A 14,161-nucleotide genomic window follows, 5' to 3' on the forward strand; every position below is an offset into this window, starting at 1 on the left:
TCAGTAGTCTCAACAGAGACATTTTACAACCAAAAGCTATGCATATTTTCATAGGAAATTGTAAAAATCTTAAAAATATATTTCATATAAAATATATGCTTTGAACTCAAAAATTATGAAAATCTTAAAAATATGTTTTGATCACTGGAAGAATTCACATAAAAAATGTTTTTCATCATGCACAAGTTATTAAACCTGAGGAGAAATTTACTACAGCTAAATAATCATGCATGGCTAACTTGGAAAGAGCAACATTTCATAGAAAATAAGTGATACATTTCCCTGCTGTCTCATTTTCTTTTTCTGGTCCAGAGCTTTTTCATGGCATGTTTCATCTCTCCATTTCTCAGAGTATAGATTAGAGGGTTCAACATAGGAGTGATAACGGTGTAAAACACAGTCAAAGACTTATCAATGGGTAAGGTAGAAGGAGGTCTCACATACATAAAGATACAGGGGACAAAGAAGAGGACAACCACAGTAATGTGGGAGCCACAGGTGGACAAGGCTTTGTGCCTCCCTTCCTGACTAAGACTCTTCAAGGAGTGCAGGATGACCCCATAGGAGATGAGTAAGAGCATAAAGATGACCACACAGATTGCCCCATCATTGGCAACCACAGTGAGGCCAATAATGTAGGTGTCAGTGCAGGCAAGTTTTAACAAGGGGTACATGTCACAGATGAAATGGTCAATGACATTGGGGCCACAGAAGGGAAGGTTGTAAACAAAGAGAAGTTGAACTACAGCATGTAAAAACCCACCAACCCAGGCCAAGAGCAGCAGCAGAACACACACTCGCTTATTCATGACTGTCAAATAATGCAAGGGTTTGCAGATGGCCACGTAGCGGTCATAAGCCATGACCACCAGGAGTAAAATCTCTGCACCACCAAATAAGTGCCCTATAAAAAGCTGGGTCATGCAGCCTTGGAAAGAAATGGTTTTCTTCTCATAGAGTAAGTCTATAATCATATTTGGAGTGACTGTAGTAGAATAAACAGCATCCATAAATGATAAGTAGCCAAGAAAGAAGTACATAGGTGCATCTAGAGTTGGGCTCACCACCACAGTCATGACAATGAGTAGGTTGCCCACCATTGTCACCATGTAGATGAGCAAGAACACAACAAATAATATTTTCTGACCCTGGAGGCTCTGAGTGAGCCCCAAGAGGACAAACTCAGTCACATTCCTCCTTTGTTCCATAGATTCTTCTGTATGTCTTATTTCAAAGCTCAAGACAAAATTACCTGTAAATATATTTATTACTAGTGACTTCCTGAAATCTTGAGATAATTTGTTTTTTCAACCAATAGGCAGTATAGTTTATTATGCTCCTGTACTTTCAGAAATTATAATACAAGTCTGATAAAAACATCATCCCTCACCTCAACAATCGTATAGACTGTTGCAAAGGCAAGTGAATAGGGACATATGTGGGAAAAGGACAAATTATTAAATAAATGAGTTGCCACAACTAGCTTTACATCTGGAAGCCAATTAAATTGTACATATAGTTAATACCTATTACAAAAATAAAAATTTATTAGAGGTTTAATACAAAAGTAAAGCAAGTTTTACTTCATACTTACTTTCCAGTTAATAAAGGAGGTAACTTTCTACATTCTAGAGTGGAAGAATCTTCTTAACCAATCATTAAAATCCCATATAGATACATTTGACAATTTCAAAATTTTGGATGGATTTAGGAAAAGTTACCAAATATCAATACACAAAAGTAGTTTGTAGAAAAGGTTTACATTTTAGAGGGTATATACAGAGTTAATATCAAAAATAGGCAAATATCTCTAAGCAATTAACTAATAAAATGAATAAAAATATAAACAAACAATTAAAGGAAGGATACATCAAAATGGCCCAGAAACATATGATAGGATGCTGAAATTCATAAGTGAACAGAAAAATAGGAATTGAAGCAACAGCTTACTTACTACAGTGTTACCTTGGGCTCTTAAAAGTCAATCAATTTCTATAGATGTTACATCATCTTTTAGCTTTTAACAGAAGATTTTCTTTTGAACTGTTGGAATTTTCAAAATGAACATGAATGCCCTGATACCTAAAGAAATTTGAATCTTGATTGTGAACAGAGACTACATATATTAATTGCTGGAAAAATTGGTTCTTTTAACAAAGAAATATTAAACTGATATTTTAATTGGAGAAAAAACTGCAGATTATGTTTGAATTGTTTAGATAAAAACACAATGCTTACAGCACATATTAATTAAAAGTACCATGAGGTTTAGAAATATCTTCCCATTAAAATATTCCCAAATAGTTACACTTGAAATTAGTTTTTAAGTATACTTGATGTTAGAGAAGGTAAATTTATTCTAGATCTTTGTAATAAGAAAATATCCCAAAAGAGTATTACATCATAGAATCGATCTCCACATATTTTAGTGATCACAAAGGATCCCTAACTTGGCTGATCAAGAGAAACAGATAGGGGAACTTCTGAAAAACTGGATTCTCACACCATCAATGTACTCTTGCAAAATATAAAGTCTAGTTCAGAATCTTGTGTATAAACCTTTCCTGGGTTACCTGCATAAGGAGACAGCCATTCAATCCATGAACTGGGCTCTGATGCTTTCTCCCTTGTTCTTCATGCACTGATTCCATCGCTGAGAACACAGACAGCAGGACACATACACCATCACTGGACCTTGACGTGTTTCCACATGACCAACTCTTCTCATGTTTGCAGGAAATCTGATTCATCTCAATCTTTTAGAAAAATATATACTTTTGAACTGTTAGAATTTTCAAAATGAACATGAATGCCCTGATACCTAAAAAAATTTGAATCTTGACTGTGAACAGAAACTAAAAATATAAATTGCTGGCAAAATTTGTCCTCTGAACAAAGAAATATTAAATCAACATTTTAATTGGAGAAAATACTGTAAATTATGCTTAACTTGTTTAGATAAAAATTTTGCCTTTTTGTGTTTTATACCAGTAAAAGTGAAATAGTGAAAAAGCCCTTATGACATTCTGATTCTCAGCCTGTTACACTGTCCTGTCTTCATACAGCACTGTTGAACGTTGGGTTTCCTGAAGGATGAAGAATACTTATTTCATATACATGCTTTATTACGTTTTGAATCCATCATTTCAATTCGGGAAGAAGCCTGTCATGTGAGCACCAGTACAGACAGATACTCTCTGAGGGTAACAGCAAAGGTCTACACTTTATCGACATTTGAACTGCAGCACATATTATGGAGTCATTCAATCTCCAAGGGCGATTCTTGTCTAATTAAATTTATTGGGACCTTAGTTGTAATTTTGACAGTACACTCCTTATCTCTAGAGATGCCACCAAGATAATCACCATGGAGAACAGGCCTTACAGAACCCTGTCCTCTGGGGGGAAAATCCTAAAAGAACAACTTGAGGTCATATCTCCAAAATGGAAAAGTCCAGTCTGGGCAGAAGTAGAATATGTAAAAGCTTTCTTGTTTAAGTCATGACCTTCAAAGTAGGAAAATCTGTTTAAGCTTTGTCTTTGCAGATGACATCTGATCTGATTTCCAGAAGATAATAAATGCTAATTTCAAAGTAAGTCACTTAGAACTTATTTCTAATGCAGACAAGGTTTGTCACATAGTTTGTCGTATGGTTTCAGAGAGGCAAGTTGACAGAATCTGTGTTAGTGTGAGAGTAGGGTAAGAGAAAACATTCGTGGGACTAGTCTGTTTATCTCAAAGTACTGCTCATGGAACAGTCATCAAAATAACCAATAAACTGGGCCATAAAAGAAGTTGCAATACATTTCAAAGGACTTCATAATATAGAATATATATACATATATAATAAAAATGTAATTCAACTAGAAATTGATAACAAAAATATAATTTTCCAGTTATTTACAAATTAAACAACCCAAGTCTAAATTATTCATAAACCTTTGGAAAAATAAATTTTCAATAGAAAGATAATGATACATGTGTATATAAAAGATATATTAAAGATATCTATGAACTATATATTTAAAAACTATAAAAAGTAGATGTAGCTCCAGGAATGGTTAGAGGGAAATGGATAGCTTTAACTGTAAGCATTAGAAAAAATGTTATAAGAAATGGCCTAAACCTCGATGTTAAGGAGCTAGCAAAGAAAAAGCAAAACTAGCACAGAGAACATTGTACAATGGAAATAGTAAATAGAAGACAGAAATCACTGAAATAGAAATTAATTTAAAAAATAGAGAAAATATGTGAATCCAGGAATTGGTTTTTTGACAGTTTAATAAAATTGATAAGATCTTAGCAAAAATGATTAGGAAAAATAAGAGAAAAAAATTATCATAATCAAGAATGAAGAGAGGGTCATCACTGCAGAGTCTACAGAACTTAAAAAGATAATAAAAGGATACAATAATTTATGACAGTATACTTGACAACTAAAAGAAAATGGACCACTGTTATGAAAAACACAACTTTCTACATAAACACACTAAGGAAAGTAATTAAAAACTGGAATAATCTAACATTCAAGAAAATTAATTCTTTAAAATTCTTTCCTTCCCAAAACAAAATTCCATCTCCATATAGCTTTATCAATGAATTCTACATAAAAATTAATCAAGAAATAGTACCAATCCTACATACATACTTTTAGAGATGCGAGGAAATTATTATACTTCCCAGCTCATCTCCTCGCTGCATATGCACCCAGAGTGATCCTTATACCAGAATGAAACAAGGGCCTCACAAGAGAAATAATCAGACCAAGATCTCATATTATCCCAGACACAAAATTGTGGACACAATATTTAGTTTGATTCTTTTAAATGTTTTATTTTTGATTTTTTTCTTGCTGTTACAATTTATGAAGCAGATCTGGTGCAGTGTTGGGTCTGGGTCTAAATTATGTCCCACTGCTGATGCAGGATCATCCTAGTATTTAACTCCCTGCACTGGCCCTGTGAACGATGAGGTCTTCCAGCTGCTGAGAATAGGCATTCTTCCTGGCCCAGTCTGAGCACCAAGCACTCCTCTCTCTAACCTGTGTGGGTAGATCTTTTCCCATCCTCATGTAGTTTCCTGAAGACTATGAATAATTGAGGGGGATCTCTCCAGATCTCCAACATTGCCTCCCTCAATGTCTCTGAATCTCTCTTTCTCTGTCCCTCAGGTCTATGATCCACAGTGTTCCAAATCTAGCTGCCTTGTTGCCTTGGTCTCCTCAGACCCTCAGCTTCGTCTCCTCAACTCTGAGAGTCTACCAGGATCTTTTGAGGGATCCTTCTCTGTACCACAACATGGAAAGTTTTCAAAGGTAATAAATCAGAAAAATCTTAGAGCTTCATGTGTTCATTTCTCATCACTCAGTGATCACTGTCAATCACTTTTGACATCTAGTGTCTTGAAAATAATTATTTCATATTCTGTTTCTTTGTTTGCCTGGTTTTACAAAAACCTGTACATGAATATTTATATCAGTTTTATCCATAATCTCAAATAGCTGGAAACAATCAAAATATCTCTTAATGGAGAAAAGGATAAATGTCATACAGTTTGGAATAATACTCAGCAATAAAATGAACTATTAACAAATGCAATATGTACAAATCTCAAATGCATGATACCAGGACCAAGAAGTCAAATTTAAAAGACTAGATATTGGACATGATCCTATGTATAGAAGACATAAAAAATTGCACCCAAAACTGTTAGCACAAATAAACAAATTCAATAAATTTGCAGGATACAAAATATACATACAAAAACCAGCTGCATTTACATATACTAACAATGAACTATCTAAAAAAATTATTTTAATTTTGAAAATCATCCCATTTATGATGGCATCAAAAAGAATAAGTTACTTAGGTATTCATGAGAGGTAATGGATATGTATATTAGCTTGATTGTAGTCTCCATTTTACAGCATATATGTATATAAAGTCACGACATTGTATACATTAAATATAGAAAATTTTGAATTCTCAATTATACCTCTATAAAACTGGGAGAGAAAAAAAAAAAAAGACTAACGTACTGTATGATTCAATTTATAGGACATTCTGGAAAAGACAAAACTATAGGAATAGAAATGGATCAGTGTTTTCCAAGACCTGGAGGTGAAGGGAAGAGGTGATACAAAGGGGCATGGGGAAATACTTTTGGTGATAAAACATTCTGCATATTAGTTGATATGGTGGCTACGTAACTATATGTATTTGTCAGTCCTTGTATAACTTTGACTAAAAAAGGATGAATGATGTACTGTAAAGATTATATCTTATGTAAAAATGGAAAACGAAAAGAATTTCTACATTAAAACGTCAGACAATTGGAAAATGTATTAGAAGACAAGATTCCATTTACAGTAGTACCAAAAGAACTCAAAAATACTAAATCTACAAAGAAACATACCAGATCTACATGAATATAAAAGACGTACCCCGGTTTATGGATAAGAACTCTCAATTCTCTAAGATATAAACTCTTTCTAAATCAAGTCTTATTGAAAATACGAACTAAACTTCATTTTTACTAGACTAGCTTATTGAAGTTTAATTATGAAACATAAATATGCAAGAATAGACAGTTCTGATAAGGAATAGTAATGAAGGAGTCCTAGGCTTATGAGGTATCAAAGCATGTTTTAAATCAAATGTAATCACATCACATGTTTGAAAGTCACATGAGTAAAGAAGAGATTGCTGTAAGTTAATAGAGGCCTGATTTTTATCCAAACACATACCACATTTTAGAATACAAAGTTGGGATATCAAGTCATGAGGAAAAATACTTGTGCACCTATAAAAATGACCTTGAATGATTCCTGAAAAATAATTAAAATTTAATCCCTACTTACATGGTGCAAAAATCTAAACATAAAATATAAAACAACAAAAAAACTTTAAAAATTAAACGTTGAAAAAATGTGGGATGTTTTGATAACATTGAAACAAGGAAATTCTTCCTAAACAAGGCATAAAAGCAAGAAAATATGAATAGATTTAATTATAGAAATGTAAAAATATTTCCACATGGCCAAAAATACTTTGCACAGTATAGAAACAACAAAATCAAATAACAAGCTAGAAAATTAACTCCACATACATGGAAAAGGAGATTATTTCCTTAGTATATAAATAAATTCTAAAAATTGATATGAAAAAATCAGCAATCAAATAAAACACATAAATTATTAATAGGCAGTTCATATGAATACAAATCATTTTAAACATTTGAACAGATACCCAAATTCAATTCTACTTATTTGCAATTAAAGTATACAAATGAAAAACAATTTCCTTAAACAGACTGTTATATACCCAAAATGTTTATCAAGCACTGGTTTTTGAGAATTCAGGCAAACAGATATTTTCCAGAATGAAGAAGGTAGTGAGTTTGGTACAAGCTCATGAATGGCATTTTATCAAAAACTATGCACATCAACATGATAAATACATAAACCAACTGACTCAACAATTCCACCACTGGGAAAACATACTTAGAAAATCACAAAAATACTTCATTGAAGAACTGTTTGTCATAGAGAAAGACTGGGGAAAGCATGAAGAGGACTGGATGCATCAGTGTCAGTGTATCTTCATAAAGAAGTTAAGCAGTATGAGGAGACTGAGAATGACTTAGATCTATAGACTGGTATATGAAGATGTTCAGGAAATGGGAGATACTGCTTTGGGATGATTAAAAGATTTATTCTACATAGTCCCTTTTGTATCAATTCTATTTTAATATTTATTATTATTCATTATTTACAGCTTCCTATTTAAAAAAGTAAACTATTCTACTAAAAATAGCATATGTAAAGCAAATGAAATTGAATAAAGAGGATAGTCTATATACAGTATTAAATATTTTAACTAATATAAGTAGAATGAAGATAAAAGACAAGAATCTGACTAACAACAAAAATAAGAATAAGAAAGTAATAAAAGTAAACACAGAAATAAAGTAAAAAATAGTGTACTTCTATAAAATTCATAGCATAATATTTACTGACTCTCAACTGTAAATGCATTCCACCCTTCCAGATACAGGGTTAAACCAGACACTATGGAGTTTACATTTTAGCAGGGAAACTGTTATCAAAAGCACAAATATATAGTTCATTCTTTAATTAGAATTATCATAAATCTCTTGAAAAGAGGACATTTTACATCAGATTTATGAAGACTGTTACATTCCAAGGAGATTGGCCCTAATGCTAAATTTATTGCTTCATCATTTACTAGTTCATATGACATGTTTTTCTCCAGAGCTTCTTCATAGCACTAGTCATCTCAGAATTTCTTAGACTGTAGATAAATGGGTTCAGCATGGGGCTTATGACTGCATAAAACACACTCAATGATTTGTCAATAGGGAAGGTCTTAGCAGGTCTTGCATACGTGAAAATACAGGGAACAAAGAAGCAGACAACCACAGTGATGTGGGAAACACTGGTCTGGAGGGCTTTCCGCCTCCCTTCCTGATTCAGATTCTTTAGAGAGTGCAAGATGACTCCATAAGAGATGAGTAAGAGCAGGAAAAAAATACTGCACATCAGTCCTCCATTGACCACCACTAAGATGCCAGTGACATAGGTGTCAGTGCAGACAAGTTTCAACAAGGGGAACATGTCACACATAAAGTGATCAATGACATTGGGGCCACAGAATGGGAGCCCATAACTAGTGCCAAGTTGAATTACTGAGTGCAGAAAACCTCCAGCCCAGGACACCACCAGCAGCACAACACATACCCTTTGCCTCATGATAACCAAATAATGCAAGGGCTTACAGATGGTCACATAGCGGTCATAGGCCATCACCAACAGAAGAACAATCTCTGACCCACCAAAAAAGTGCTCAGTAAAAAGCTGAGTCATGCAAGATTCAAAGGATATGGTGTTTTCCCCAAAGAATAAGTCTGAAATCAATCTGGGGGAAATAGAAGAGGAATAAATTAAATCTATAAAAGATAAGCTGGCAAGAAAAAAGTACATTGGTGAGTTGAGGGTCTTACTGACAGTAATTGTCACGACAATGAGCAGGTTGCCCATCACAGTCAAAATGTAGGAGAGCAAGAACATAACAAAAAGGACCTTCTGCTCCTTTGGATTCTGTGTGAGGCCCAGGAGGATGAAATAAGTTACATTGTTCCTTGGTTCCATCTAGTCTGTACAGCAGCTGACTCACATATTAGAAACAGTTTACCTACAAAATAAGGGGGAAAATATTTACATGCATTATAAGTATAATCTTTTATTTATCCATTCAATTAAAACAATGTGTATGAAGTATCTGTTTGTATCCAATGGATCATAGACATTGTGAATACCAAGTTGAATAAGGCATAGTTCCTTATGCTCAGTGATATGAAACAAAATAAGAGATCAGATCCATGTAATAAGTGCCATTATATATCAGGATATTCACACAACACTAAGGTCACAGTGTAGGAATATATCAATCAGACTGAAATCAAAGGTTTCCCAGTGAAATCAATGGTTTTAAAGGAAAAAAATGAAAGAACAAAAGAAGATGGGAAGGGAATCCCCTAAAATGGTACACCATTTATAATGTCACAAAAGTGTAATACTTGAAACCCATTTAAGCTAAATTACACATTCAGTGTGAGTAGATCAAACTATAAATAGAAGATCACTGTCCTGAATTGCCTCAAACCACACTGAAAATTCTTAGGGTCTTTAAATGGATATTCCTCCTTTTCCTGACCATTAAATGCTGCAGCACTTTAATTTTGTGTCCCAGCCTTCTGTCTCTCCACTTATTTTTAACCTTGTATAGGCAGCATCTCCAGTTTTGGACATCTACAATTGGATATCAATTTAGCGTATATAAAAATAAATTAAAAATTTTCCATAATAAAAAGGAGTTCCTGTCTCATTAAATTGCTTAGACAGAAAACCTCCCAGTGTTCTTCACTATTGTTCTCATGTTACTGATTCTTTTAACACATCCTGTTGTCTCTATTTTCAAATTATATTACAAATTTGATCATTCCCTACTCCCTCATTTCCTTACTCGCCCACCGCAATAGCCTTCTGCCATGTCTTTCCACTTTTATTCTGCCTCCAAAAATTTATTTTCTTGAATCAGCCCTTGTGATCCTCTGTAAGTCTTGCTCTGACTATATCACTACATGTCTTGAAACTCCTATAGCGGATTCCAGTCAAGCCCTCACAATTTAATATGTCACATTTAAACTTATAATAACAGGAGCTATAAACCCCACTTTGTAGTTGAAGAAACTAAGGCTTGGAACATCCAATTAATTTTCCAAGGCCTCACATTTTTAAGTGATAAAACTAGAATTGAATCTAAGTTTGACTTATGTAAAAGCAACTTAATTTCTTACATAATGAAGACAGTCACAAAATTCTGAAGCCTGGTTCCCAATACTTACTGTTAGACGTACCCTGTGGAGGCTTGTTCACTATCTGAAGGAAGGCTTTTTAAGTTACGCACAAAGACTTGGAAATCTTCCTTCATCCAGTCTGAAAACAGAGGACATAGGCTGCATTATTACTTGAGGATATATTTTATTTCACTCAACTGTCTGTCCATTTTCTCCGAGGAGTTTTCAGAAGATTATTTTTTTTAGATTATTATTTTTCAGAAGATTGATTATTCAGAAGATCATTTTTATTTGCACTATGAATTATATAAAAAATATCCCTCAGTGTGTGAGCACACACACACATGCACACACATAATTTATCATGTTGGAAATTTATCAAAACAAAAAACTAGCGAATCCTTTGTTTACATAGGAAAATAGCAACCAGTCATTGCACAAGAAAATGTGTCTCTAGTAACCTTACCCTCCTAACTTCAAAATTTAAAAATACCATTCAGTTGTTTAGTCCTTCTCACTGCGTCATGTTGTAGAGCCAGGCTAGATGGTTGGTTTTGAGAGACATTCTTCTGCTTTTCTTTTTCTAATGCAATACTTTAATTCTAACAAAGGACCTCCTAAAATTTTATATGTTCTTAAAAAGATAGCATCTCTTTCCTGATATTGGCAAAGATCACTGGGCATTTTATCCCTTCTAACCTCATTTATCATTGACTCTTAGAATTGGAATGTGTCCAAAACTGATCCTCATTTAATTAAATTCACTGGAGTTTTCCACAAAGTTTTAAAAGTATATCTCTATGTAAAGATGCTATTAGGTCAAATCATATAAAGAGGGCAGGAAAGTGTAATATGGAGAAAAAAATAACTTTAGAAATATTATGAGGTTAATGCTAGTGAAAAATACAATACCTGCCCAGTCATTTTGTTCCAGTTAGATTAATTAATCATGTATTTTCCAACCTGCCACAGTAAGTTTTTCTTTTCTTTTATTTAATATCAAATTTATTCTGCCTTGAAGTTTGGTTAGATGTATAAAATATTATCACCAGTATAGATATAATAACTAATTATTTATCCATATTTTATAGTTTAGAGTACCCATTTAATGCCAGAAACTGTACTGTGAGTGAAAACACAGCCATTAATAAAACAGGAGAGGAAATCATGTAAAAGTTCCTTCCTGCATGGATCTCAGATTCCCATATTAGAGTCAAACAATAAAAGAGAAAATTTAATAAAGTAATGATAGTCTTATGTGCTGCTTGTAAGACAATAGGGCACTGTGACAGAAATAAGAGGGAGAATTCTACTATGGATAATGTAATCAGAGAAGGCATTACTTAAAAGGTGACGATTAAACTGAGATCCAAAGGATAGGAAGGGGCTACCACTGGAAGCACTGTTACAGACAGTAAAGTTAAGGAAAGTTTAATTAAGTAAAATTATATCATTTAGAAGATGATATGATTTATATGTAGAAAACTCAAAACATGCCAAAGGAAAATTTTTGCAGTACGTTTTGCAGTATGTTTTTTAAAAAGTGGTGAGAGTGTGCACTCTAGTCTTGCTCCTGAATTTAATGGAAAAGCTTTAAATCTTCCAATGTTGAATCTGATGTGAGCTGTGGAACGGTCATAAATGGCCTCTATTATGTTGAGGTACAGCCCTTCTATTAGGTTTTTTTTTTTTTTATCATGAATGAATGTTGAATTTCTATACTATAAATGAACAAACCAGACTAAGAAATTAAGAAAACAATTCCATTTACAGTGGCCTCAAAAAGAATAAAACACTTAAGAATAAATCTAATCAAGTAGGCAAAAGTCTTGTACTCTGAAAACTACAAAAGATTGCTAAAAGATATTACAGAAGACACACATAAATGAAAAACATTCACGAGTTGGAAAATTTAGCATTACTGAGATGTCAGTACAACCTAAAGTGATATACAGATTCAGTGTGATCCATATAAAAATCCCAAAAATGTTTTTTTGCAGAAACAGAAAAAAAAAAATCCATCTTAAAATCCATATGAAATTGCAGGGGATCCAAACCAAATAGTCAAAACAACCTTGAAAAAGTGAATGAATTTGGGGATTTCCTATTCCTGATACCAAAACATCCTACAGAACTATGATAATCGTGGCAGTGTGGAACTGGCATAAAGACAGACATACTGGAGGGAGCGGCCAACAGGCAGAGTAGGAAGACCCTGAGCTCACTTCCTCCCATGGGGGCACCCGAATTACAACTATTTTCAGAGCAGCTACTAATGAGAACATTCTGAAGGCTAGCAAAATTTTTCTTTACAATGAAAGACATAAATAAGGAACTACAACAAATAGGTAGAAAGATTGGAGACAGTGCAGTCAAGACCCTTACCCCCAGGCAAATTTGGCTTTGAAGGCCAGCGAGGTCGACCTTTGGGATAGCCAATAGAAGGCTGTGGGAAGTAGAGACTACAAACAAAAAGTGCACTTCCAAAAATCACATACACTGCAACACCCAGGGCAGAAACAGTCATTTGAAAGGAGCTTGAGTCAGACCCACTTGCCTCCTGGAGAGGTAGGAAGAAATTGGGACTCACGTTAGGGACAAAGACACTGGCAGGAGCCATTTTGGGGAGCTATCTCATGACAAGGGCACTGGTGCTGGCACACTCCATTTGGGAACATTCCCTCTAGCTTTTTAGTGGTAGGACCCAGCCCAACCCACCAGCTAGAGTGCACCAGACCTAAGAAGCCTCAGACCAAGCAGCAAGGTGGGTGGGGACATAACCCTACCACCAGCAGGCTGGTTACTGTAGGGAGCCCTGAGGCCCCAGTCACCTTGGAACCATTCTCACCCACTAGGGGATGGGCACCAGACCCAGGATCCCTTGTCCTCCCCCGCCCCCGCCAACGCATATGCAGGCCAACAGCAGATTCTGAACCTCTAAACTCTGCCACCAGAGACCCCAGGACCTGGCTTCACCCACCAATGGGAGGGCACAAGCCCCAGGATCCACTGGGCAATGGCCTAGAACACCAGTTGGTGGACATCAGCCCTGGAAACACCAGTGCCCTTCAGGTAGCCATGTCAGGACTCAGACACACTCACCAAGCAGAAGGCGCCAGCCTCAGGACACCCTGTGGGCGTGTCCTGAGGCCCACCAACCAACAATCCAACACCAGCTCTGGACCCCTAGACCCCACAGCCAGAGACATCTAGACATAGCTTCACTACCAGTGTACTGGCACTATCCCCAGTGCCCAGCCTCACCCACAAGGGGCCAGGGACCAACCCTGATACCCAACAGGCCCCAGCCTCATGTCAGGCATGAACTTTCACTTATTTTGTTTTATTGAAGTATAGTTGACTTACAACATTGTGTTAGTTTCTGGTGTACAGCATAGTGATTCAGTTATACAGAGATATGTATATATTATTTTTCATATTTTTTCATTATAGGTTATAGATTATAGTTTCATTTATTTTTTAAACACTTTTTTATAGAGTTATAGTCATTCTACAATGCTGTGTCAAATTCCAGTGTAGAGCACAATTTTTCAGTTATACATGTACATACATGCATTGTCACATTCTATTTCACTGTGAGCCACCTATAGCTTCATTTATTTTTAAGTGAAAGAAATAAAAAATACTCTAGATCTTCTATTCAGAAAAGAAATGAATAGAGTGAATTAAGCACTTCCAAATTATGAGAATTGGAGGAGCTCACTCATGGATACTGGAGTAGATATGGTTGGGATCAAGGATTCACCACTTATGCTGGGATGT

The 14,161-nt window shown here is 34.9% G+C and overlaps 2 protein-coding genes across 2 annotated transcripts; both read right to left on the reverse strand.

The window, feature by feature from the left end:
• Window positions 1-290: 290 nt before the first annotated feature.
• On the reverse strand, window positions 291-1,214 carry LOC102520983 (olfactory receptor 4A15). Its single transcript, XM_006194341.3, has one exon. It carries the CDS (start codon window positions 1,206-1,208, stop codon window positions 291-293), a length of 918 nt encoding a protein of 305 aa, XP_006194403.2. The 5' UTR covers window positions 1,209-1,214.
• A 7,032-nt stretch (window positions 1,215-8,246) lies between these two features.
• Window positions 8,247-9,452, reverse strand: LOC116666653 (olfactory receptor 4A47-like). Its single transcript, XM_032490483.1, has one exon. The coding sequence runs from the start codon at window positions 9,168-9,170 to the stop codon at window positions 8,247-8,249; it is 924 nt and encodes a 307-aa protein (XP_032346374.1). The 5' UTR covers window positions 9,171-9,452.
• Window positions 9,453-14,161: the final 4,709 nt, after the last annotated feature.

This window comes from Camelus ferus, chromosome 10 (genome assembly GCF_009834535.1).
Source record: "Camelus ferus isolate YT-003-E chromosome 10, BCGSAC_Cfer_1.0, whole genome shotgun sequence".
In the NCBI taxonomy this organism is placed as follows: Eukaryota; Metazoa; Chordata; class Mammalia; order Artiodactyla; family Camelidae; genus Camelus; species Camelus ferus.